This window comes from Schistocerca nitens, chromosome 10 (genome assembly GCF_023898315.1).
Source record: "Schistocerca nitens isolate TAMUIC-IGC-003100 chromosome 10, iqSchNite1.1, whole genome shotgun sequence".
NCBI lineage: Eukaryota > Metazoa > Arthropoda > Insecta > Orthoptera > Acrididae > Schistocerca > Schistocerca nitens.
The window spans coordinates 88,753,060-88,779,171 of record NC_064623.1 but is presented as its reverse complement, the minus strand read 5'-3'; the positions used below and the strand labels follow the sequence as shown (position 1 = coordinate 88,779,171).

The following is a 26,112-nucleotide window of genomic DNA, read 5'->3' as shown; positions in this document are numbered from 1 at the left end:
GTCACTGTAGACCATTTTTGATAGTTTTCTCCTTTATGAAACTTAATTTAAACCTAGATTATAGATGTGATATGGCACAGGTCATCCTTCGATTCATTGTAGAACTTGGAAACCCATTCAGGGAATATTCGTGCACATTTTTGTTGAACGCAGTTGGTTTTTATCATCCTGTATTAAAATATTTCCTTTCATCAATAGCGCAATTTATAAACAATGTTTTGTTCAAAATGGTTCAAATGGCTCTGAGCACTATGGGACTCAACTGCTGAGGTCATTAGTCCCCTAGAACTTAGAACTAGTTAAACCTAACTAACCTAAGGACATCACAAACATCCATGCCCGAGGCAGGATTCGAACCTGCGACCGTAGCGGTCTTGCGGTTCCAGACAGCAGCGCCTTTAACCGCACGGCCACTTCGGCCGGCCAACAATGTTTTGTGAGTAGAATAAAAATTCCAATGGTAAACTTAACTGCTTTTTCGACGTTATTTTACCAGCTAACTAAAAATAGGAAAGCCTTGAACCCCTTCCACTAAATTTAGTTAGTATTAAGATTCTTTTACAGGGAGTGCAGTGGAGCTGACGCTGAAATAATTAAGTATTTGTTTATATCATCGCTAGTCTCACTGAACTCTTCAGAACTCTACATGTCATGTGTGGTCTGGCGTCTCCTTACCAGCAACAGGTCCCAGGTTCAAACTAGTCAATTCCCTAAAAAACACAGTCAGAGCGTCGTTGCGTGAAAGTGGTAGGGAGACACGACTTAGACACCACACAGAATGTTAGGATTTGTTTAGTAAAATATTCTTTCATTACGATTTACTTTGCTGTATCGCGAGTTTCCACTACTATGAAAACTACAAGAAAAAAAAAAAAGTTCAAATGTGTGTGAAATATTATGGGACTTAACTGCTAAGGTCATCAGCCCCTAAGCTTACACACTACTTAACCTAAATTATCCTAATGACAAACACACGCACACCCATGCCCGAGGGAGGACTCGAACCTCCGCCGGGACCAGCCGCACAGTCTATGACTGCAGCGCCTTAGACCGCTCCGTTAATCCCGCGCGGCTATGAAAACTACAATCAAGTATGAAAGCAAAATAACACTGACAATTACCACAGTGGTAGAGGTATCATACCTTCCCCAGCCATACACACTGAAGAGCCAAAGGAACTGGTACACCTCCGTAATGTCGTGTACGGCCCCCGCGAGCACACAGAAGTGCCGCAATATGATGTGGCTTACACTTGACTAATCTCTGAAGTTGTGGTGGAGGGAACTGATACCGTGAATCCTGCAGGGCTGTCTGTCCATAAGAGTACGAGGGGGTGGATATCTCTTCTGAACAGCACGTTGAGGGCATCTCAGATATGCTCAATAATGTTCGTGACTGGGGAGTTTGGTGGCCAGCGGAAGTGTTTAATCTCAGAAGAGTGTTCCTGGAGCCACTCTGTAGCAATTCTGGACGTGTCGGGTGTCGCATTGTCCTGTTGGAATTGCCTAAGTCCGTCGGATTGGATAGTGGACACGAAAGGATGCACATGATCTGACAGGATGCTTACATACGTTTCACCTGTCAGAGTTGTATCTAGATGTATCAGGGGTCCCTTATCACTCCAGTTTCACAAGCCGCACACCATTACAGTGCCTCCACCAGCTTGAACAGTCCTCTGCTGACATTCAGGGTCCATGGATTTATGAGGTTGTCTCAACACCCATCCATATATGTCCATCCGCTTGATACAATTTGAAACGAGACTTGTCCGTTCAGACACCATGTTTCCAGTCAGCGAAAGTCCAATGTCTGTGTTGATGGGCCCAGGCGAGGTTTAAAACTTGGTGTTGTGCAAGTCATCAAAGGTACGCGTATCGATGATGATGATGATGATGATGATGATGATGATTATTCGTTGAATGGTTCGCACGGTGACACTCGTTGATGGCCCCAGCAATGAAATTCTCAGCAATTTGCGGTAGAGGTGCACTTCTGTCACGTTTAATGATTCTCTTCAGTCGTTGTTGGTCCCGTTTTTGCAGGATCTTTTTCCAGCCTCAACGATGTCGGAGATTTGATGTTTTACCGGGTACCTGATATTGGTACATTCGTGAAATGGTCGTATGGGTAAATCCCCACTTCATCGCTACCTCGAAGATGCTGTGTTCCATCGCTCGTGGGTCGATTATAGCACCATGTTCAAACTCTTGATAAACTGCCAGTGCAGCAGCAGAAACCAATCAACAACTGCGCCAGACACTTGTTGTCTTATGTAGGCGTTGCCGTCCGCAGCGCCTTATTCTGGCTGTTTACATATCTCTGTATTGGAATACGCATGCCTATACCAGTTTCCTTGGCGCTTCAATGTACTACGCATGAAGAGGGTACGACAAAAATCAATGTTTTACGCTTACTGCGACATACAAGTGGAATGAAATAAAAGAAATCGAAGTTCTCCAGTTCTTCCACGGACGAAGTGGGCTATATATTACCACACTCCGTTATGTTAATGACCCGTCATTAGAGGACCAAGTAGAAGAGAATAGCCGGCCGCTGGTGGCCGAGCGGTTCTGGCGCTACAGTCTGGAACCGCGCAGGTTCGAATCCTGCCTCGGGCATGGATGTGTGTGTTGTCCTTAGGTTAGTTAGGTTTAAGTAGTTCTAAGTTCTAGGGGACTTATGACCTCAGCAGTTGAGTCCCATAGTGCTCAGAGCCATTTGAACCATTTTTAGAAGAGAATAAATTTTCGCACACTTGTGTCTTCTTTTTCAATGTGAGGGTGAAGTAACGCTATACATGTTGTTATACGTTTCACCGTCTATCCATAATTTTATACTAGCCGATAAGGCGTGGCGCCTTATATCGCTCCTGTCTAGAGCCTGTGTATCGGGAGAATTACTCATGCATGTACAGTACAGTGACAGATGGTCCGAAGCGGGTTCAGTCGAGTACGTAGTTCTAGTTTTCATCTGCTAGAGGACAGTAGTGCGCAAATACATTGAAGAAACAAGCCAATAGAATGGTTTTGTTAATTGTTCTATTTCTTGAAGGCTTTTTTGTTTATTTATGTTTTTAAAGTTCTGTATATGCTTTTAGTAGTGTGAATGATGCGTGAATGTGGTCTAAAGTAAATATGTAGATCATTGTTCTACTGATGAACTCTGTACGAAGTAGCGTGAGAATGTTTTAAGAGAGTGTGAATGCAGACGATGGGGAATTTTGCATCATAATATGTTCAGTACATTTATGATAAAAGGAAAGCTAATTCGAGAGCAAATGAAAATAGTTAATAACGTAAAATATAAACAAAATATCAGAATGTTAAATATTTCTAATGTTCTAATGTGTGTGAAATCTTATAGGACTTAACTGCTAAGGTCATCAGTCCCTAAGCTTACACACTACTTGACCTAAATTATCCTAAGGACAAACACACACACCCATGCCCGAGGGAGGACTCGAACCTCCGCCGGGACCAGCCGCACAGTCCACGACTGCAACGTCTTAGAGTTAAATATTTATTCCGGGGAAAAGTAGAGTTCGAAAGTGTGTTATTTGTTGATCGCTTAGTCATGAAAAGCGCGGACAAACGCGGGAGTATAATGCTTTTCTGTTGCCCTTAAAGAAAATTGACCAATCAGAATGGAGTATTCTTCGTGCGTCTTCTCTCTTAGAGATAGATAATGCTTACAGCAGTCTGAAGTAGTTTGAGCCCAGCCTTTCAATGGTACGGCCGTGTGTAGTATGAGCTCCGAAGGAAGTTGTAATTCGCCGAATGTAGTTGCCCTACATGCTTCAAAAGTGTTGTAAAGTGAAGGCTTATTTATTCCGGTGTTTTTTTTTTTTTAGAAAGTACGGATTTTTGAGTAATTTTGTGTATGAAAAAAGACTGTAATTCCGCGTGTCATATTGAGCAGTTCGGTAACTAAAAAGTTGAGTGCACTAGACACCGATAAACTTGATAGTATGGCGATCATTTTCATTTAAGAACAATCCGTGCTTAGTATCTGCCCAGATTTCGGGAAATACGTTACCATAAACTTGCTAACGTGAATGAAAGGGTTTCTGCGTGACTGTGCTAAGATAAACACGGGCTTGACAGTGAATGTGTTCATTATCAAGATTCAGAATATACGGAAGTTTGCCAGTATTTCCACCTTTCACACAAAATTAAAACTTTTCCCGATTCTAGGAATAGTTGCATTGTCCTGCTGCGAGTTCCAGTATGGTAGGTTCCTGCTCGGCTTTCCTACCAGCGATCTGTTGGAACGAGTTCACAGATAGGTGTAGGTAATGGATGAAAGTAACCGCACCGCCACACTGGCTCCATGGTCTGGGTGAGTCAGCCCCACACCACGCACTGTCCTTTTCCCTTCAGTTTTTGCACAATGAAAACTGCCAGGTGATGCACAGTTAAGGTCTGCGACACAGTAGCAGCGTGGCCACAGACAGATAGATAGGTCAGCGACCGACTCAGTCGGAAACGGCAGGGTGTTGGCGACTTGTCGGCCTGGAATGAGTGGGTTAACGGGCAGTGGGTGGTAGGTCTTAGGCCTACTTCACATCTACCCGGCAGCCGACACAAGAGCCGCGTCTCTTCATACTCACCCGACAGCAGCACGGCATGCCGTGCCGCGCCGTCCTTCCGTCAGCAGTTGCTTGCAGACGACAAATGGAGCCCGACCAGTTATTAGCGAGGCTTGTCTTGTACAGACGTTTGAAGAGAAGAAGAAGAAGAAGAAGAAGAAGAAGAAGAAGAAGAAGGAAGAGGAGGAGGAGGAGGAGGAGGTTGCATTGGGTTCATCCACTCAGTGTGAGAAGAGACAACCGGCCGATGAGGCCGAGCGGTTCTAGGCGCTTCAGTCGGGAACCGGGCGACCGCTGCGGTCGCAGGTTCGAATCCTGCCTCGGGCATGGATGTATGTGATGTCCTTAGGTTAGTTAGGTTTAAGTAGTTCTAAGTTCTAGGGGACTGATGACCATAGATGTTAAGTCCTATAGCGCTCAGAGCTATTTGAACCATTTGAGAAGAGACGAAGTGGGTGCATTCTTTGTTCTTTTTGAGGAATTAAGGGGAGATAAGTTTTTTAATTATTTTCGGATGAGTTTACGAATTTTTGACGATCTACATTATCGAATGAAGAGTTCCATTCAGTGCCGTAACACGTCCTTCCGAGAATGTATCCAGCCTAAACAAATGTTGGCCATTACAATCAGGTTAGAGGGATAAACAATAGTTGAATTTTTAAAAAGTTTATTATTCTGAAAGATGTACATTTTTACAATGAAATGAACACCCTTAGCTGCTTACAGGCGTTGACATACGTCAACGGGGACAGATGAAAATGTGTGCCCCGACCGGGACTCGAACCCGGGGGCTCCTGCTCAGAAGGATAGAGCGTCTGCCATGTAAGCAGGAGATCTCGGGTTCGAACCCGGTCGGGGCACACATTTTCATCTGTCCCCGTTGACGTATGTCAACGCCTGTAAGCAGCTAAGGGTGTTCATTTCATTGTAAAAATGTACATCTTTCAGAATAATAAACTTTTTAAAAATTCAACTATTGTTTATCCCACTAACCAACATTTGTTTAGGCTGGATACATTCTCGGAAGGACGTGTTGCGGCGCTGAATGGAACTCTTCATTCGATCATGTAGCTCGTCAAAAGTTCGTAAAGTCATCCGACAATAATTAAAAAAGTTATCTTCATCTCTCCTTAATTCCTCAAAAAGAATAAGGAATGCACCCACTTCGTCTCTTCTCAAATGGTTCAAAGGGCTCTGAGCGCTATGGGACTTAACATCTAAGGTCATCAGTCCACTAGACATGGAACTACTTAAACCTAACTAACCTAAGGACATCACACACATCCATGCCCGAGGCAGGATTCGAACCTGCGACCGTAGCGGTCGCCCGGTTCCCGACTGAAGCGCCTAGAACCGCTCGGCGACAACGGCCGGCTGTCTCTTCTCACACTGAGTGGATGAACCTAATGCAACCTCCTCCTCCTCCTCCTCCTCCTTCTTCTTCTCTTCAAACGTCTGTACAAGACAAGCCACGCTGATAACTGGTCGGGCTCCATTTGTCGTCTGAAAGCAACTGATGGCGGAAGGACTGAGCGGCACGGCATGCCGTGCTGTTGTCGGGTGAGTGTGAAGGGACGCGGCTCTTGCCTCGGCTCGGCAAGAATGCCGGCTTGTCGGCTGCCGGGTAGATGTGAAGTAAGCCGTAGAGGTGAAACAAGCCTTAGCGGTAGAAGGGGTACTCACAGTGATGGTGACGTACTGCGGCTCGGGCATGAGCGAGCTGCCACGCCGCATGGATAGCAGGTCCGGCGCAGGCAGCGACATGCGCTTGAGCAGTGACGGCCTTGGGGCGGCGCGCGGCTCGCCGTCGACGTCCGCGTCGTCGGTGTTGCGGCGGCCCTGGGCGCGCCGCAAGCGCTGCAGCCACGCCCGCGGCGCCTGGCTGAGGCGCTGCAGCGCCGACTGCGTGGGCGGCGCGGGGGCGGTGGCCGGCCGAGGCAGCGAGTCCTCCTCCTCCAGCGGCGGCTTCTCCGGTCTGCAGACACCGACCACCACTCGGATGCAACTGGCTGACCAGCTCACTAGTATCCCCACAGTGTGAAGGCCCCCTCTAATGGTCAAATTCGCTATTCTGTATCCACGGTTTTATCAAACAAGCGCACTGACATACCAAACAAAGTACGTCAAACTTCCTTTCTGAAGCAGCTCTTTCACTGTGCGTATTCTCTAGATTGTCGCACAGATTACAAAATAGTAGATATCGAAATAGATGACAGAGGGATAGAAAAACAATTAAAATCTCTCAAAAGAGGAAAGGCCGCTGGACCTGATGGGATACCAGTTCGATTTTACACAGAGTATGCGAAGGAACTTGCCCCCCTTCTTGCAGCGGTGTACTGTAGGTCTCTAGAAGAGCGTAGCGTTCCAAAGGATTGGAAAAGGGCACAGGTCATCCCCGTTTTCAAGATGGGACGTCGAACAGATGTGTAGAACTATAGACGATCAGTTGTAGAATTTTGGAACACGTATTATGTTCGAGTATAATGACTTTTCTGGAAACTAGAAATCTACTCTGTAGGAATGAGCATGGGTTTCGAAAAAGACGGTCGTGTGAAACCCAGGTCGCGGTATTCGTCCACGAGACTCAGAGGGCCATAGACACTAGTTCCCAGGTAGATGCCGTGTTTCTTGACTTCCGCAAGGCGTTCGATACAGTTCCCCACAGTCGTTTAATGAACAAACTATTGTGTGATTGGACTGAAGAGTTCCTAGATAACAGAACGCAGCTTGTCATTCTCAATGGAGAGAAGTCTTCCGAAGTAAGAGTGATATCAGGTGTGCCGCAGGGGAGTGTCGTAGGACCGTTGCTATTCACAATTACATAAATGACCTTGTGGATGACATCGGAAGTGCACTGAGGCTTTTTGCGGATGATGCTGTAGTATATCGAGAGCTTGTAACAATGGAAAATTGTACTGAAATGCAGGAGGATCTGCAACGAATTGACGCATTGTGCAGGGAATGACAATTGAATCTCAATATAGACAAGTGTAATGTGCTGCGAATACATAGAAAGAAATATCCCTTATCATTTAGCTACAATATAGCAGGTCAGCAACTGGAAGCAGTTAATTCCATAAATTATCTGGGAGTAGGCATTAGGAGTGATTAAAATGGAATGATCATATAAAGCTGATCGTCGATAAAGCAGATGCCAGACAGATTCATTGGAAGAATCCTAAGGAAATGCAATCCGAAAACAAAGGTAGTAGGTTACAGTACACTTGTTCGCCCACTGCTTGAATATTGCTCACCAGTGTGGGATCCGTACCAGATAGGGTTGATGCAAGAGATAAGATCCAACGGACAGCAGCGCGCTTCGTTACAGGATCATTTAGTAATCGCGAAAGCTTTACGGAGATGATAGATAAACTCCAGTGGAAGACTCTGCAGTAGCTCTGCAGTAGCTCGGTACAGGCTTTTGTTGAAGTTTCGAGAACATACCTTCACCGAAGAGTCAAGCAGTATATTGCTCCCTCCTACGTGTATCTCGCCAACATAAGGATAAAATCAGAGAGATTAGAGCCCACACAGAGGCATACCGACAATCTTTCTTTCCACGAACAATACGAGACTGGAATAGAAGGGAGAACCGATAGAGGTACTCAAAGTACCCTCCGCCACATACCGTCAGGTGGCTTGCGGTGTATGGATGTAGATGTATGTCAAGCCGAGAAGTAAACTCCGAGACAAAAAAGACGACACACCTCAAAGGAATTATCCGATTGGGACGGAAATCGATAGATGTGATGTAGAAGTACACATTAACAAATGAGTACAACTGCAGAAACATTGGATGATTTACTCAAGAGAAGGAGCTTGACAAATTGAGCAAGTGAGTAAAGCGTTGATCCATGTCTGCCCGTTATGCCAGCAATTTTTCGGCTTCGCACTGACAGACAGTTGTTGGATGTCCTCATGCCAAATTCTGCCCAACTAGCGCATTAGGTCGTTAATATCCTGAGCTCGTTGGTGGGCCTTACCCATAATGATCCAAACGTTCTTAATTGGGTCTGGCGACATTGCTGGTCAAGGCAGCGTTTGGCAAGGACGAAGAAAATCAGTGGATATATTGCTGAAATGTAAGCCCAGGATGGCTTGCCATGAAGGGCAACTAAACGAGACGTAGAATATCGTCGATATAGCAGTGTGGTTAAGGGTGCCATGGATTACAACCAAAGAGGTCCTGTTACGAAAAGAAATGCCACTCTGGACCACCACTCCTGATTGTCGGGCTGTATGGAGGGCGACCGCTGTCCGAGGCGTCTCCAGACTCCTCTTTGCCCTGCAGTCTCGTTGACTGCAGTAGAATTGTCTTCATTAATGAGTCTCGCTTCGAACTGAGCCTTGTTGAGCAGCAAAGATGTGTAGAGATGCCTCTGAGAGTGGTGGGATATCAACGTAAGAGTCGCCCACCATAAGGCATGTCAAGTGCTGGTCTTGTGTGCCATTTCTTTTCACAGCTGGACGTCATCTGTGGCACCCTTGCAGCACAGCTGTAGGTCCACGATATTCTACACCCCATTATGTTGCCCTTCGTGGCAAGCCATGGTCCACGATATTCTACACCCCCATTATGTTGCCCTTCATGGCAAGCCATCCTGGGCTTACATTTCAGCAAAATAATCCCCACAGCGAGAGTTTTTACTGTTTCTCTTCGTGCTTGCCATCTACATCTACATGATTACTCTGCAATTCACATTTAAGTGCTTGGCAGAGGGTTCATCGAACCACAATCATACTATCTCTCTACCATTCCACTCCCGAAAAGCGCGCGGGAAAAACGAACACGTAAACCTTTCTGTTCGAGCTCTGATTTCTCTTATTTTATTTTGATGATCATTCCTACCTATGTAGGTTGGGCTCAAAAAAATATTTTCGCATTCGGAAGAGAAAGTTGGTGACTGAAATTTCGTTAATAGATCTGGACGCGACGAAAAACGTCTTTCCTTTAATGACTTCCATCCCAACTCGCGTATCATATCTGCCACACTCTCTCCCCTACTACGTGATAATACAAAACGAGCTGCCCTTTTTTGCACCCTTTCTATGTCCTCCGTCAATCCCACCTGGTAAGGATCCCACACCGCGCAGCAATATTCTAACAGAGGACGAACGAGTGTAGTGTAAGCTGTCTCGTTAGTGGACTTGTTGCATCTTCAAGTGTCCTGCCAATGAAACGCAACCTTTGGCTCGCCTTCCCCACAATATTATCTATGTGGTCTTTCCAACTGAAGTTGTTCGTAATTTTAACACCCAGGTACTTAGTTGAATTGACAGCCTTGAGAATTGTACTATTTATCGAGTAATCGAATTCCAACGGATTTCTTTTGGAACTCATGTGGATCACCTCGCACTTTTCGTTATTTAGCGTCAACTGCCACCTGCCGCACCATACAGCATTCTTTTCTAAATCGCTTTGCAACTGATACTGGTCTTCGGATGACCTTACTAGATGGTAAATTACAGCATCATCTGCGAACAACCTAAGAGAACTGCTCAGATTGTCACCCAGGTCATTTATATGGATCAGGAACAGCAGAGGTCCCAAGACGCTTCCCTGGGGAACACCTGATATCACTTCAGTTTTACTCGATGATTTGCCGTCTATTACTACGAACTGCGACCTTCCTGACAGGAAATCACAAATCCAGTCGCACAACTGAGACAATACGGCACAGGCCCGCAGCTTGATTAGAAGTCGCTTGTGAGGAACGGTGTCAAAAGCTTTCCGGAAATCTAGAAATACGGAATCAACTTGAGATCCCCTGTCGATAGCGGCCATTACGAAAACCGACATCAATGATGTAGGTCTGTAGTTCGATGGATTACTCCTACTACCCTTCTTAAACACTGGTGCGACCTGCGCAATTTTCCAATCTGTAGGTACAGATCTATCGGTGAGCGAGCGGTTGTATATGATTGCTAAGTAGGGAGCTATTGTATCAGCGTAATCTGAAAGGAACCTAATCGGTATACAATCTGGACTCGAAGACTTGCCCGTATCAAGCGATTTAAGTTGTTTCGCAACTCCTAAGGTATCTACTTCTAAGAAACTCATGCTAGCAGCTGTTCGTGTTTCAAATTCTGGAATATTCCATTCGTCTTCCCTGGTGAACGAATTTCGGAAAACTGCGTTCAATAACTCCTCTTTAGCGGTACAGTCGTCGGTAACAGTACCATCGGCACTGCGAAGCGAAGGTATTGACTGCGTCTTGCCGCTTGTGTACTGTACATACGACCAGAATTTCTTCGGATTTTCTACCAAATTTCGAGACAATGTTTCGTTGTGGAACCTATTAAAGGTATCTCTCATTGAAGTCCGTGCCAAATTTCGCGCGTCTGTAAAATTTAGCCAATCTTCGGGATTTCGCGTCCTTCTGAACTTCGCATGCTTTTTCCGCTGCCTCTGCAACAGCGTTCGGACCTGTTTTGTGTACCATGGGGGATCAGTTCCACCTCTTACCAGTTTATGAGGTATGAATCTCCCAATTGTTGTTGCTACTATATCTTTGAATTTGAGCCACATCTCGTCTACATTTGCATAGTCAGTTCGGAAGGAATGGAGATTGTCTCTTCGGAAGGCTTCTAGTGACACTTTATCCGCTTTTTTAAATAAAATTATTTTGCGTTTGTTTCTGGTGGATTTGGAAGAAACGGTATTGAGCCTAGGTACAACGACCTTGTGATCACTAATCCCTGTATCAGTCATGATGCTCTCTATTAGCTCTGGATTGTTTGTGGCTAAGAGGTTAAGTGTGTTTTCGCAACCATTTACAATTCGCGTGGGTTCGTAGACTAACTGCTCGAAATAATTTTCGGAGAAAGCATTTAGGACAATCTCGGAAGATGTTTTCTGCCTACCACCGGTTTTGAACAAGTATTTTTGCCAACATATCGAGGGAAGGTTGAAGTCCCCACCGTATGAATGGGGTATTTATTTGTTACGAGACTCAAATTTTTTCTGAGCTGTTCAGCAACTATATCATCGGAATCTGGAGGTCGGTAGAAGGATCTTGGCGACTAAGATCGCCAGATCTCTCCCCCGTTGACAACGTTTGGAGTATTATGAGTATGGCCCTCCAACCAGCTTGGGATTTTGACGATCTAGCACCCGAATTGGGCTCAATTTGGCACAACATCCCTCAGGAGACCATCCAACATCTCCTCAATCAATTCCAAGCCGAATAGCTGTTTTGTAAGCATCAGAGATGGACGAACGCGTTATTTACGTGCTATGCTTGTGAAGCTCTTTTCCGTGAATAATCACACATTTTACTGGCACTGGAATATTTTTTTTTTCTGTATATGTGCATTGCCGCTACCTATTTTCCTCCCACTTTTTCTTTGCCATATACTATACTTCCTTGACTCCCAGGCATATATTATCGTAGTAATATAAGAGAAATCACAACTCGCTCGGAACGATTTTGGTGTTCATTTTTCCCACGCTTTATTCCAAAGTAGGCTGGTAAAGAAATGGTTCCCGTGAACCCTCTGTCAAGCAACTAAGTGTGAATTGCAGAGTAGTGATGTAGATGTAGATGTAGATTTAGATAGAAGAAATAAACGTGGGCATAGCAGACTCGTTATCAAACTACACTGAAGGGATGGATGACATTCCTTCAGAATTTCTGGAATCAATTAGGGAAGTGAGAAACTAACGATTATTCAAGTTACTATGCCGACATTCCTGAAGACAGCAAGGACAGGTAAATTCGATAACTACTGCATACCTTCTTAAGAGACTAAGCGTCCAAGTAGCTGACAAGAGTAATGTGTAGAACAATCTAAAAGAGAATAGAGAATGTATTACGTGACGATCATTTTGGTTTGAAGTCTTCTTTCTTTCCTACTGTTCTACTTGTAAAGCGAAGGAATAACGACGAAACTAAAAGGAAGATTCTGGAATGGGATTAAAATTCGGGGCGAAAGAAATTTAACGGCAAGATTTGCTGATGATATTGCTGTGGCAAGAGAAAGTGAGGAATATTTTCAGGACTTACTGAACGGACTGAGCTGTCTAATGGGCTCACATTATGTTATGAAGACTAGCAAGGAATTATACTGAGTGATTAGCTTAACATAATAATTGGGAACCACGCAATAGATGAAATGAAGGAATTCTGCTGCCTTAGGAGATGTAACGTGGTGTGACGTGTAACAAAGAGGACATAAAAAGTAGACTAGTAGGGGCAAAGTCGGTGTCTCAGGCCAAACATCGGCTTTAACCTGAAAAGTAAATTTCTGGTAAGGTACATCTGGAGCATAGCATGAATTATGGAATGTAGGAATACTGGAAATGAAGAGAAATGAAGTGTTCGAGATGTTATTCTAAAGAATGGTCTTGAAAATTAGGTGGCCAGATACAGTAAGAAATCAGGAGGTTCCGCTAGGAATTAGCTAGAAATGGAACTTATTGGAAACACTGACAAGAAGAAGGGATGAGATGACAGGGCACACGAGGTGTGTGAAAAAAGTAAAGAGATCTGGGAATGCTGTGATGTTCTGCTTGTGTAGGCCGGTGTATTCATCCCTTCCTGAAGTTCAGTCCTTGTTTCAGCTCTGTGCAGCCATCATGTGATTTTTGAGAGCGCCATCAGTGAAGTTGTGTTTTTGTTATGTGTTACGAAGATGGAACAGCAGAATTTAGAGCAAAGTTATGCCATCAAGTTTTGGGTTAAACTTGGGAAATCCATGAGAGTCACCTTTTAAAAGGTGAAACAGGCCGGTAGGGAACATTCTCGATCAACAGCAAAAGTTTTTCGCTGGCACAAATCATTTATAGGAGGCTGAAAAAACGTTGAAGATACACCACACCCACGATAGCCTTCAACTTCAAAAACCGGCGAAAATGTTGAACTTGTGCATGCTCTTGTGATGTCAGTCCGACATTTAACAATAAGGATGATCGGTGCCCTGTTGAACTTTAAACACTTTCACCGTACATCAAAATTTGACTGAAGTTTTGCACATACGAAGGATTTGTACCAAAATAGTGCCGAAAAACCTCACAACTGAGGAGAAGAACAATCGAGAAACATGTGTGTCGATGGTCTTGAGAGGACTGCCAATGACCCTGTGTGGTACGGTCGTGTGATCACAGGTGATGAATCCTGGATTTTTGAGTGTGATCCTGAGACAAAGCGGCAAAGCGAGGAGTGGCGCACTGAAACATCTCCTCGACTGAGAAAAGCTCGAATCACCAAATCAAAGTTCAAAACAATGCTGCTTTGTTTTGACAGTAGGGATATTGGGTATAACCAATTTGTTCATCCAGGACAAAATGTCGCCTGAGTGTTTTACAAAGATGTCCTTGAAAGGCTCAGAAAAAGGGTGAATAGAGAGAGACCAGACGCTGCAGCCAAGTTGATGCTGCAGCATGACAACACTTCATGTCACGTGACCACTTCCCTCATGGAATTTTTGACCTCAGAAGGTATTAATGTTGTTCCACAGCCTCGCTATTCAGCTGATCCGAGTCCTTGTGACTTTTTCCTTTTCCAGAAATTGATTAATGTTTTAAAAGGACACCATTTTGGGACTCTGGTGGACATTCAAAAGACTTAGACATGTTAAAGGCCCTATAACTTGAAGACATTCAGCGCTGCCAGTATGTAGCTGCCGAAGGGAATTACTTTGGAGGGGAAAATACTGTAGAATGAAAAAAACCTTTGTTAGATAAAAAATCAGTCTCATTAATTATCAGGGAATAATTTCCTTAGTAGGAGAGGGAGTTGTGGAGTGTAAAAACTGTAGGGGATGACAGAGATTGGAATACATTCAAACAACAACTGGGAATCATACTCACCACTTCTAACTGCAAATACTAATCATAAACCCATCCAGGCCATTTTGTAAATTACCCCTCCCAATCACGTTCTCCATTTCCACCATTTCAGTTAATATAATTTCTCTTGTTGTGATAAAAAATTCCTATGTATAATCACAGCTGCATCTCTCACCTGCTTAATATCACTATTATATCTTATCTATTTGTAATTTATGGCCTATTAAAGACAGGATTGTTTTGTTCAGTCATATCTTTGGAATATGTCACCAAAGTTATTGTTCAATGATTTTCTTCTATGTACAACTGCTGTAATTTGTTTGTAGTTCATTAGTTAATGTGTCTCATGTTTTGTCTTAGTTAAATAATCCTACATCGCATTTGGACTGAAATAACCTTGCTTGTTTTATTCCTGTTCTAACATTTACATTTTCCTCTCTGGAAATTGAGATACTTTGTAGCTGCAGTTCTTTAAAATCTTTGATCCAACAAAATTCACTGTACCAAAGACATATCTTCTACCTGATGATGGCTTAATAGCCGAAAACCGGTTCTGTAACAAATAATAAGTAACGTAGAATATTACACCAGTGTTGTGTTTGTTGCATTGATAATGTACAATATATTCTATCACGAAGCGACGAAACAGTCAATCGACGCAATAATTGAGGAAGTTGGGCATAAGTACTTCTCTGAGATGAATACGTTGGTGCCGGTGAGGCGAGTGGCATCAGAAGAGTGAAGAACGCAGACCATACATACAGTGCATTTGAAACTCTTTGCATCAAACTTCTGGGGTGATAGGTCACTTCATGGGAACAATTTTGTTGAAGAAATAAATTTGGTTGAAGCTTCACAGCGATGCTAAGCATCTTTTATTACTTGTTACGCCACTAATAGGAAGCAGGGCAAAGCCATGCTGCAACGTCCTAATGCGTTGTGAGTTGCCTACAGTCTAGATATCTGCTCAGTACAAAAGATGGCAAGCCGAAAAAAATTAAAGTTAACTTATTCTGCCGTTTGTTCTTCGTACAAAACCATCATCATAAACGAAAAGCACTATATTTCTTATATTCTACATGATTAACTTAACGAGTAAACCAGTTTTCAGCTCACAAGGCCATCGTCAGACTTCAACTGACTGTTCCCGCCAAAGAAGTTACAATGTTTGTAAACAACATTGGAAAAGACATTATACATCTAGATTGAGGCACAAACTCAAAGTAAGTGAAATCTTTGACACTGTGATGGAAATACAAATTAAAAGGTAAAAATCTGAGCGATAGATAAATATAAAGGGAACAAACCGGAAAAATATTAATACTGAACTGGAAAACTGTGCCTAATTAACAGTTTACATTAATAAACAAATTCATTAAAATAAAATGAAGTTAGTACTCGATGAGACTACTTGAAGAGGTATTAAACATGGCAAGTTATACGGAAACAAAATAAAAGAAAGAATTAACAGTTAAAACTACAGAATATATGGACTACACAGGCAGACCCTGTAAAAGAAAAGAAATCAACGAACACAGGAAAATGGAGGAATATGATGGAACAGAGAGAATGGGAAGCAATGGACAACAATGACGATTTTGTGAAGAGGAAGTATTAAACTGTGTTTCGTCATTTAAGATTAGATTGAAAGGACTGTGGGCTAGATGTTTGTAGACTTCCACCATTTCCTGCAGATTGCGTTGGTGGCCTTTGTTTGCTGGACACAGCTAAAGTCTGATGATGGCATTGTAAGCCGAAAACTGTCTAACTCAATAAATTATAGAACATAAACAATAACATAACTTTTCTGCAGACTCCTAAAACATATTCTCAGTTAGAATATAATAAATTTCCTTGGCAGGGAAAAGCTTCTGTTCAGAAATCGTCGTCTTAGAACGCATCGCTTGTACGAAACTCAGCCTACCCTTTTCTCAAATGATATCGCGTGAATTATCGATGAAGGGCAGACAGATAGATTCCATATTGCTACATTTTTTGAAAAACGTATGACACAGTACCCCACTGCCGGCTTTTAACGAAGGTGCCAGCATAAAGAATAGATTCCCAGACGTGTGAGTGGCTTGGAGCCTCCTTAAATAACGGAGCCCAGTATATAGCCCGCGACGGTAAGTATCCATCGGAGACAGGGGTATCATCAAGAGCCCTCGAGGGAAGTGTGGCAAGACTGCTGTTATTTTGTATACACATAAATGATCTGGCAGACAGGGTAAGCAGCTGCTTGCTGATGATGATGTGGTGTATGAGAAGGTGCCGTCGTTGAGTCATTGTGGAGGATACAAGATGACTGACGCAAAATTGCTAGTTGATGTGATGAATGACAGCTACTTCCAAAGGTGGAAAAATGTAAATCAGATGAGTAAGAAAAATAAACCTCTAATGTTCGAATACAGCATTAGCAGCATGCTGCTTGTCACGGTCATGTCAATTAAATGAGATAAAGATATCACGCGAGTTAAATGAGACATATTTCATGTACCAAAGTTTTTCTTTTTCTTTTCAAACAACAATATTGGCCTCTTCAAAGCAGTTCCCTTCGGCAGCTATACACTGGCGGAGACGTCGTTCCCGGTCTTTGTAGCAGCGCTGAAAGGATTCAACTTGTAGGGCCTTTAACATGTCTGTCAAATTCTTTTGAATGTTCTCCAGAGGCCCCAACTCACGTCCTTTTAAGAAATTTATCGATTTCGGGAAATGAAAAAGGTCACAAGGTCTCAGATCAGGCGAATACAAGAGCTGTAGAACAATAGGAATGCCCTTTGAGATCAAAATTTCCGTGATGGAAGTGGCCATATGATATGGGGCGTTGTCATGATGCAGCATACACCTGTCTGCAGTGTCCGGAATCAATTCAGCCTTTTCCTGAGCCTTTCAAGGACATCTTTGTAAAAGAGGACATGTCAAAAGCCTGGTGTACGCTACCGAGGTCAGGTCTCTTGAGGAATTACGCTTGCTTGTTGAAGCAGCCTTCCAGCATTTACAGAATTCCCCAGGACTGCCTGAGAGAATTCGCATTCAGACGCATGGACAACATTTCGAACACCGGCTTTGACGTTTAGAGATGCCATGGATTCCTAGACACTGATGAACTACAACAGAATACATGTTGTATCTCGACAAGGGTTGATTTGTGGACCCGTGTTTATTGGAGCTTTTTAGCTACTTTTGCCTCTTACTTTCCACGTGTAAATTATTGATCGAGGGCCTCGCTGCAGTATGCAACGTAATGCGACTCCCATGCGCATGGACATGAAGGCAAGAGATTAATATGGCACTTGAGTTTCCAACGCGTGTGCCGTAAACGCGGAAACGTAAACTCCCATGCGATGAGTCTCTTAATAAAGGCCATGAAGGATGTACGATTCGTTTCGTACGATAACGTGCAGCAGGCAGCTAAGAATTTGTTCACGCATCAGGACACTGTGTGTAACAAACGGGTAGCTTCAACGTTATGCATCGGTGAGACGATTGCCTCACTGCTCAACGATATTTTGCCTGAATAGCATATCGTTTCTGGACTGTGCGGCCTTCGAATCGACACGTGTTCATCAGGATACCTCCTAATATTCTGTCCTCCTTTTGCCCGGCGATGGCGTGGCATGGACTCAACAAGTCAGAAGTCCTCTGCAGAAATACTGAGCCATGCTTCCTCTGTAGCTGTCCGTAACTGCAAAAGCGGTGCCGGTTTGGAATTTTGTGCACCAACTTCCTTCTCGATATGTCCCACAAATGTTCGATGAGATTCATGTCAGGCGACCAGGGTGGCCAAATAATTCGCTCCAATTGTCCAGAGCGTTCTTCAAACCAATTGTGAACATTTGTACCGGCCGCTGTGGCCGAGCGGTTCTAGGCGCTTCAGTCTGGGACCGCGCTGCTGTTACGGTCGCAGGTTCGAATCGTGCCTCTGGCATGGATGTGTGTGATGTCCTTAGGTTAGTTAGGTTTAAGTAGTTCTATGTCTAGGGGACTGATGACCTCAGATGTTAAGTGCCACAGTGCTTAGAGCCATTTGAACCATTTGTGAACATCTGTGGCCCGGTGACACGGCGCATTGTTATCCGTACAAATTCAATCGTCGTTTGGGAACATGAAGTCCATGAATGGCTGCCAGTTGTCTCCTAGTAGCCGAACATAGCCATTTCGAGTCAATGATCGGTACAGTTCGACCACAGGATCCAGTCCATTCCATGCAAAGGCAGGCCACATCATAATGCAAGTAGCACCAGCTTGCACAGTGTCTTACTGACAACTAGGATCCATGGCTTCGTAGGGCCTGCGCCACACTCAAACCCTACCGTCAGCTCTCACCAACTGCCATCCGAACTCATCTGACAAGGCCAAGGTTTTCCAGTCGTATAGGGTCCAACCCTCGACAATGTAAAATGGTGCGACATGCTTGAAATTCTTAGAAAAATACAGGTAAGCTATAGGGAGAGTCAAAAGGCAATAATGAATGGGGACGACCAAGAACGAAGTGCACGGATTAAAAAGGGTGTAAGACTGGGATGCAGTCTTTCCCCCCTACTGTTCAAACTGTACATCGAAGAAGCAATGATGGAAATAAAAGAAAGGTTCAGGAGTAAAATTAAAATTCAAGGTGAAAGGATATCAATGTTACGATTCACTTATGACATTGCTATCCTGAGTGAAAGTGAAGAACAATTACATGATCTGCTGAACGTAAATGAGTACAGGATATGGATTGAGTCGAAGAAAGATTAAAGTAATGAGAAGTAGCCGAAACGAGAACAGCGAGAAACTTATCAGGTTTGATGGTCACAAGGTAGATGAAGTGAAGGAATTCAGCTACCTAGGCAGTAAAATAACCAATGACGGACAGAGTAAGGAGGACATCAAAAGCAGAATAGCAATGGCAAAAAGGGCATTCCTGGCGCGAAGAGAAGTCTACTAGTATCAAACATAAGCCTTAATTTGAGGAGGGAATTTATGGGAACATACGTCTGGAGTACAGCACCGTAAGATAGTGAAACATGGACTGTGGGAAAAACTTAACAGAAGAGAATCGAAGCATTCGAGATGTGGCGAATGTTGAAAATTAGGTGGACTGATAAGATAAGAAATGAGGAGGTTCCCTGCAGCATCTGCGAAGAAAAGAACATGTGGAAAACGCTCACAAGAAGAAGGGACAGGATGATAGGACATCTGTTAAGACATCATGGAATAACTTCCACAGTATTAGCGGGAGCTGTAGAGGCTAAAAACTGTAGAGGAAGACAGAATGGATTACAGCATCGAACAGATAATTGAGGACGTAGGTTCCAAGTTCTATTCTGAGATGAATAGATTAGCACAGGAGAGGAATTCGTGGCAGGCCGCATCAAACCAGTCAGAAGACTGTAGACAAAAAAAGATCCAACCGATATGGTCACGAGCCGAGGAGAGTCGCTGTAGGTGATGTCACCCAGCTAGCAGAGGCACTCGTGTCGGTCGTCTGCTGCCATGGCCCAACAACTTGCTTGTCTTTTACCACTGACAACTCTAACTGTGGATTTCGGAATTTCGAATTCCCTATCGATTTCCTAAATGGAATGTCCAAATGTGTGTTAATTTCTAAGGGAAAAACTGCTGAGGTCATCGGTCCCTCGACTTACACACTAACTTAACACACACACCCATGCCAAACTCGAACCTCCGGTGGAAGGGGCAGCGCAGTCCGTGACATGGCGCCTCGAACTGCGCGGCCACTCCGCGCGGCGGAAAGTCCAACTACCATTCAGCGTTCAAGCTCTGTTAATTGCCGTCTTTTGGCCGTCGGGGACTTTTAACATGAATAATCAAAGTAGAAACGGCAAATCCGCCAATGCACAGCCATTTTATACGATGTGTACGTGATATTATTGCTATCTGTATATGTACTACACTACTGGCAATTAAAATTGATACACCACTAAGATGACGTGCTTCAGAAGCGAAATTTAACCGACAGGAAGAAGATGCTGTGATACGCAAATGATTAGCTTTTCAGAGCATTCACACAAGGTTGGCGCCGGTGGCGACACCTACAACGTGCTGACACGAGGAAAGTTTCCAACCGATTTCTCATACACAAACAGCAGCTGACCGACGTTGCCTGGTGAAACGTTGTTGTGATGCCTCGGGTAAGGAGAAGAAATGCGTACCATCACGTTTCCGATTAAAGGTCGTATTGTAGCCTAACACGATTGCGGTTTACCGTATCGCGACGTTGTTGCTCGCGTCGGTCGAGATCCGATGACTGTTAGCAGAATATGGAATCGGTGGTTTCAGGAGGGTAATACGGAACGCCGTGCTGGATCCCAACGGCCTCGTATCACTAGCAGTCGAGATGACAGGCATCTTATCCGCATGGCTGTACGGATCGTGCAGCCACGTCTCGATCCCTGAGTCAACAGATCGGGACGTTTGCAAGACAACAACCATCTGCACGAACAGTTCGACGACGTTTGCAGCAGCACGGACTATCAGCTCAGAGACAATGGCTGCGGTTACCGTTGACGCTGCATCACAGACAGGAGCGCCTGCGATGGTGTACTCTACAACGAACCTGGGTTCACGAATGGCAAAACGTAATTTTTTCGGATGAATCCAGGTTCTGTTTACAGCATCATGATGGTCGCATCCTTGCTTGGCGATATCGCGGTGAACGCACATTGGAAGCGTGTATTCGTCACAGCCATACTGGCTTATCACCCGGCATGATTGTATGGGGTGCCATTGGTTACATGTCTCGGTCACCTCTTGTTCGCATTGACAGCACTTTGAACAGTGGACGTTACATTTCAGATGTGTTACGACCCGTGGCTCTACCCTTCATTCGATCCCTGCGAAACCCTACATTTAAGCAGGATAATGCACGACCGCATGTTGCAGGTTCTGTACGGGCCTTTCTGGATACAGAAAATGTCAGACTGCTGCCCTGGCCAGCACATTCTCCAGATCTCTCACCAACTGAAAACGTCTGGTCAATGGTGGCTGAGTAACTGGCTCGTCACAATACGCCAGTCAGTACTCTTGATGAACTGTGGTATCGTGTTGAAGCTGCTTGGGCAGCTATACCTGTACACGCCATCCAAGCTCTGTTTGACTCAATGCCCAGGAATATCAAGGTCGTTATTACGGCCAGAGGTGGTTGTTCTGGGTACTGATTTCTCAGGATGCATGCACCCAAATTGCGTGAAAATGTAATCACATGTCAGTTGTGGTATAATATATTTTTCCAATCAATACCCGTTTATCATCCGCATTTCTTCTTGGTGTAGCAATTTTAATGGCCAGTAGTGTATATCCATCCCATGACGCTTCTCATCCTAGTATTTCTGATTCGCAGTTCTCACTCCACAGTAGATTATACCCTTCCACATACGTAAAGGAGTTCACGAACAATGTGCAACATGAGTTCGGAGCGACGGTAGGTAACTACTCTGCGGCGCTAAGCTCTAAGATTCAGTGAGGATCATTGTGATTGGCCTACTCAGACGCCCTTCACAGTGGAGAGAACTCTTTGATAATCCCTACGATAAGCCGACTTCTAGTTAACCGCCATCCGTCAGGCGCCCCACGGACAGCCGTATCGCCGGAGATACTGTCGGAATGTAGAGCACTTGTAAACGCATTCGATAAGTTCTTGTCGACACAGCGATACTTAATTTTCAATCAACTGGATTCTTATAAAATCTAAATGAGAGACTCATTATTCGATCAATGCCAACTCTGGGAAAGATACGTGAGGCAGTATACCCGGTGCCTACATCTCCTGAAATAGCGTCGCCACGCTTCCATCTACCTAGACTGGATATCGAATTGCAGATGATTTTACATGTACTATGTTGACTTAGAGACAAATCTTGACTTAGAGAAAGCTTTTGACAATGCTGAGTGGATTACTCTCAAATTCTGAAGGTGGCAGGGGTAAAGTACAGGGAGCGAAAGACTATTTACAATTTGTACAGAAACCAGATGGCAGTTGTAAGAGGCGAGGGGCATGAAAGGGAAGCAGTGGTTGGGAAGGGAGTGAGACAGGGCTGTAACCTATTCCCGATACTATTCAATATGTATTTTGAGCAAGCAGTAAAGGAAACAAAAGAAAAATTCGGAGTAGGAGTTAAAATCCATGGAGATGAAATTAAAACTTTCAGGTTCGCCGATGACATTGTAAATCTGTCAGAGACAGCAAAGGACTTGGAAGAGCAGTTGAACGGAATGGATAGTGTCTTGAAAGGAGGGTGTAAGATGAACATCAACAAAAGCAAAACGAGGATAGTGGAATGTAGTCGAATTAAGTCGGGTGATGCTGAGGGTATTAGATTAGGAAATGAGACACTTAAAGTAGTAAAGGAGTTTTGCTATTTGGGGAGCAAAGTAACTGATGATGGTCGAAGTTAGAGAGGATATAAAATGTAGACTGGCAATGGCAAGGAAAGCGTTTCTGAAGAAGAGAAATTCGCTAACATCGAGTATAGATTTAAGTGTCAGGAAGTCGTTTCTGAAAGTGTGTGTATGGAGTGTAGCCATGTATGGAAGTGAAACATGCACGATAAATAGTTTGGTCAAGAAGAGAATAGAAGCTTTCGAAAAGTGGTGCTACAGAAGAATGCTGAAGATTAGATGGGTAGATCACGCAACTAATGAGAAGGTACTGAATAGAATTGGGGAGAAGAGAAATTTGTGGCACAACTTGACTAGGAGAAGGGTTCGGTTGGTAGGGCATATTATGAGGCATCAAGGGATCACCAATTTAGTATTGGGGGGCAGCGTGCAGGGTAAAAATCGTAGAGGGAGACCAAGAGATGAATACACTAAGCAGATTCAGAAGGATGTAGGTTGCAGTAGGTACTGGGAGATGAAGAAGCTTGCACAGGATAGAGTAGCATGGAGAGCTGCATCAAACCAGTCTCTGGACTGAAGACCACAACAACAACAACAACAACAACAACAACAACAACAAAAACATGCTGACCCCAGTTGTTATGAGTTTTTTTACAGATTTGCTGATAAATTATGATATCGCAATTAAGTAATCAAGCTATAAGTGCAGGAAACGAAATGGCGTGTCAAACCATGCATCTGATAATAAAAACATGAACGCTGTTAAACAGTGGTCTTCGTTATCATCTGTTAAGAGGGTGAATCAAATGTGAAAAATAATTTTTGTTTTTCATGGCCTTTCGTGAACAGAGGGCGGCGCGATCTCTTCTCACTGTCGCTTTCGTTTCCTGAGAGTGTTCTCTGCAACTAGAACGTTTTCGCACAGTGTCTTTTACAGATATGGAATACCAGAGCAAGAGATAACTTCGTTTGTTGCTCAACGCACTATAGTCACATTTTTCACAACAGAGGTCATACAAATGGTCCGAAGTTTTGAAAAGGATTAAGGCACAGTTCGGGGACGGGACAGCATCATGAGAAAGACTTAAGTGCACGCGTAGTGCAGACAGTTTTTACGACGAGAATGAAACAGTTGGGAAGGCAGCTCAGCGACGTCACACGAGGACCAGCGTTGCTGATGGGAGTATTCGCATTGTTAGCCAACTTACTAAAGACGATCGCCGAATAACAGTTGCGGAAATTGCTACTGAGGTTCGAGTAAGCTACGGTGGTGCTCAGCGGATCATTACTGACAAGCCTGGATTTCGGAAAGTGTCCGCAAAGTGGGAGCCTCATTCTTCTCATGGCAGAGCACCGTTTTTCACCGTCTCTAGGTTTGCAAGCGACTACCGATACGCTACCAAACGGAAGAACAGTTTTTGCACAGAACTGTGACCTAAAAGGCACAAATCTGCGCCAGTCAAAACCAAATATCATCTCTCTGGGGGAAAGTTTCTTGCAACAGTCTTTTCATTTTTAAGGGAGTTCGTTCCATCAATTTTCTCCATGAACGTCGTATTGTGTTCGCTGCGTACTATTGCCAACTTTTGGAACAAAACATGCATGCAGTCAGAAAAAGGCGCGCGTTTCCAATCCGGGATGTGGGTCGTGCTTCATGACAACCATCGACCTCAAACGGGTGTCCGAACTCAACAAAAGTTTCAGGAAAGCTTCTGGACCACACTAGAACATTCTCTCCACAGCTCACACTTACCTCACTACAATTTTCATTTGTCTGCGCCATTAACGGAAGTACTCGGATGACACAGGTTTGACAACGTTGGCATTGTCAAAGTCTTCGGGCGCAACTGGCTGCTATAGCAGCCACGTTCATTTAACGAAAACGCGTTCAAGAAACCACAGCTGGCACAGGATACAGTGGCCGATGCGCAGTGTCCAATATTAGTCCAAAGCGCTAGGAGAGTTCATTCGTTTGTCCAAAAGGGGAGACCGACAGTGTCTGAAACCTTTCGGCCGGTCTGCGATGCGAATCGAGGCGCGTGCCCTGCGATCGTTCTCAAACGATTTTACAGAAACTATTTGGTAAAAAGAAGTCAGTTTCGCGTTACTTATTGCTGGTAAGTCAGGTTGATGATAACGTGACCATCGCCTCATACACGGTCATAGTTATTGTGATATTTATGGATAACTAAGACACCGCGCGAAATTCGAAGAAGTTTGCGATGAAAAATAGCAGTCGCTATGATTTTGCGCTTGCTGCAAATTACACTACTGGCCATTAAAATTGCTACACCAAGAGGAAATGCGGATGATAAACGGGTGTTCATTGGACAAGTATATTACACTAGAACTGACATGTGATTACATTTTCACGCAATTTGGATGCATAGATCCTGAGAAATCAGTACCCGGAACAACCACCTCTGGCCGTAACAACGGCCTTGATACGCCTGGTCAGTAAGTCAAACAGAGCTTGGATGGCGTGTACAAGTACAGCTCCCCATGCAGCTTCAACACGATACCACAGTTCCTCAAGAGTAGTGACTGGCGTATTGTGACGAGCCACTTGCTCGGCCACCATTGAGCAGACGTTTTAGATTGGTGAGAGGTGTGGAGAATGTGCTGGCCAGGGCAGCAGTCGAACATTTTCTGTATCCAGACCTGCAACATGCTGTAATGTAGGGTTTCGCAGGGATCGAATGAAGGGTAGAGCTACGAGTCGTAACACATCCGAAATGTAACGTCCACTGTTCAAAGTGCCGTCAATGCGAACAAGAGGTGACCAAGACGTGTAACCAATGGCACCCCATACTATCACGCCGGTTGATACGCCAGTATGGCGATGACGAATACACGCTTCCAGAGTGCGTTCACCGCGATGTCGCCAAACACGGACGCGACCATCATGATGCTGTAAACAGAACCTGGATTCATCCGAAAAAATGACGTTTTGCCAATCGTGCACCCATGTTCGTCGTTGAGTACACCATCGCAGGAGATGCAGCGTCAAGGGTAACCGCAGCCATGATCTCCGAGATGATAGTCCATGCTGCTGCAAACGCCGTCGAACTGTTCGTGCAGATGGTTGCAAACGTCTGTTGACTCTGGGAATGAGACATGGCTGCACTATCCGTTACAGCCATGCGGATAAGACGCCTCTCATCTCGACTGCTAGTGATACGAGGCCGTTGGGATCCAGCACGACGTTCCGTATTACGCTCCTCGACCCACCGATTCCATATTCTGCTAACAGTCATTGGATCTCGACCAACGTGAACAGCAATGTCGCGATTCGATAAACCGCAATCGGGATAGGCTACAATCCGACCTTTATCAAAGTCGGAATCGTGATGGTACGCATTTATCCTCCTTACACGAGGCATCACAACAA

General features: G+C 44.4%; 1 protein-coding gene across 1 annotated transcript in view; it reads right to left on the bottom strand.

Annotated features, from left to right (window-relative positions):
• LOC126210507 (open rectifier potassium channel protein 1) overlaps positions 1-26,112 on the bottom strand; it is a 315,501-nt gene that overhangs the window by 30,282 nt on the left and 259,107 nt on the right. The window contains exon 10 of the mRNA XM_049939751.1: positions 6,272-6,563. Coding sequence (XP_049795708.1) covers positions 6,272-6,563 — 292 coding nt within the window. The remainder of the gene's footprint in view (positions 1-6,271; positions 6,564-26,112) is intronic.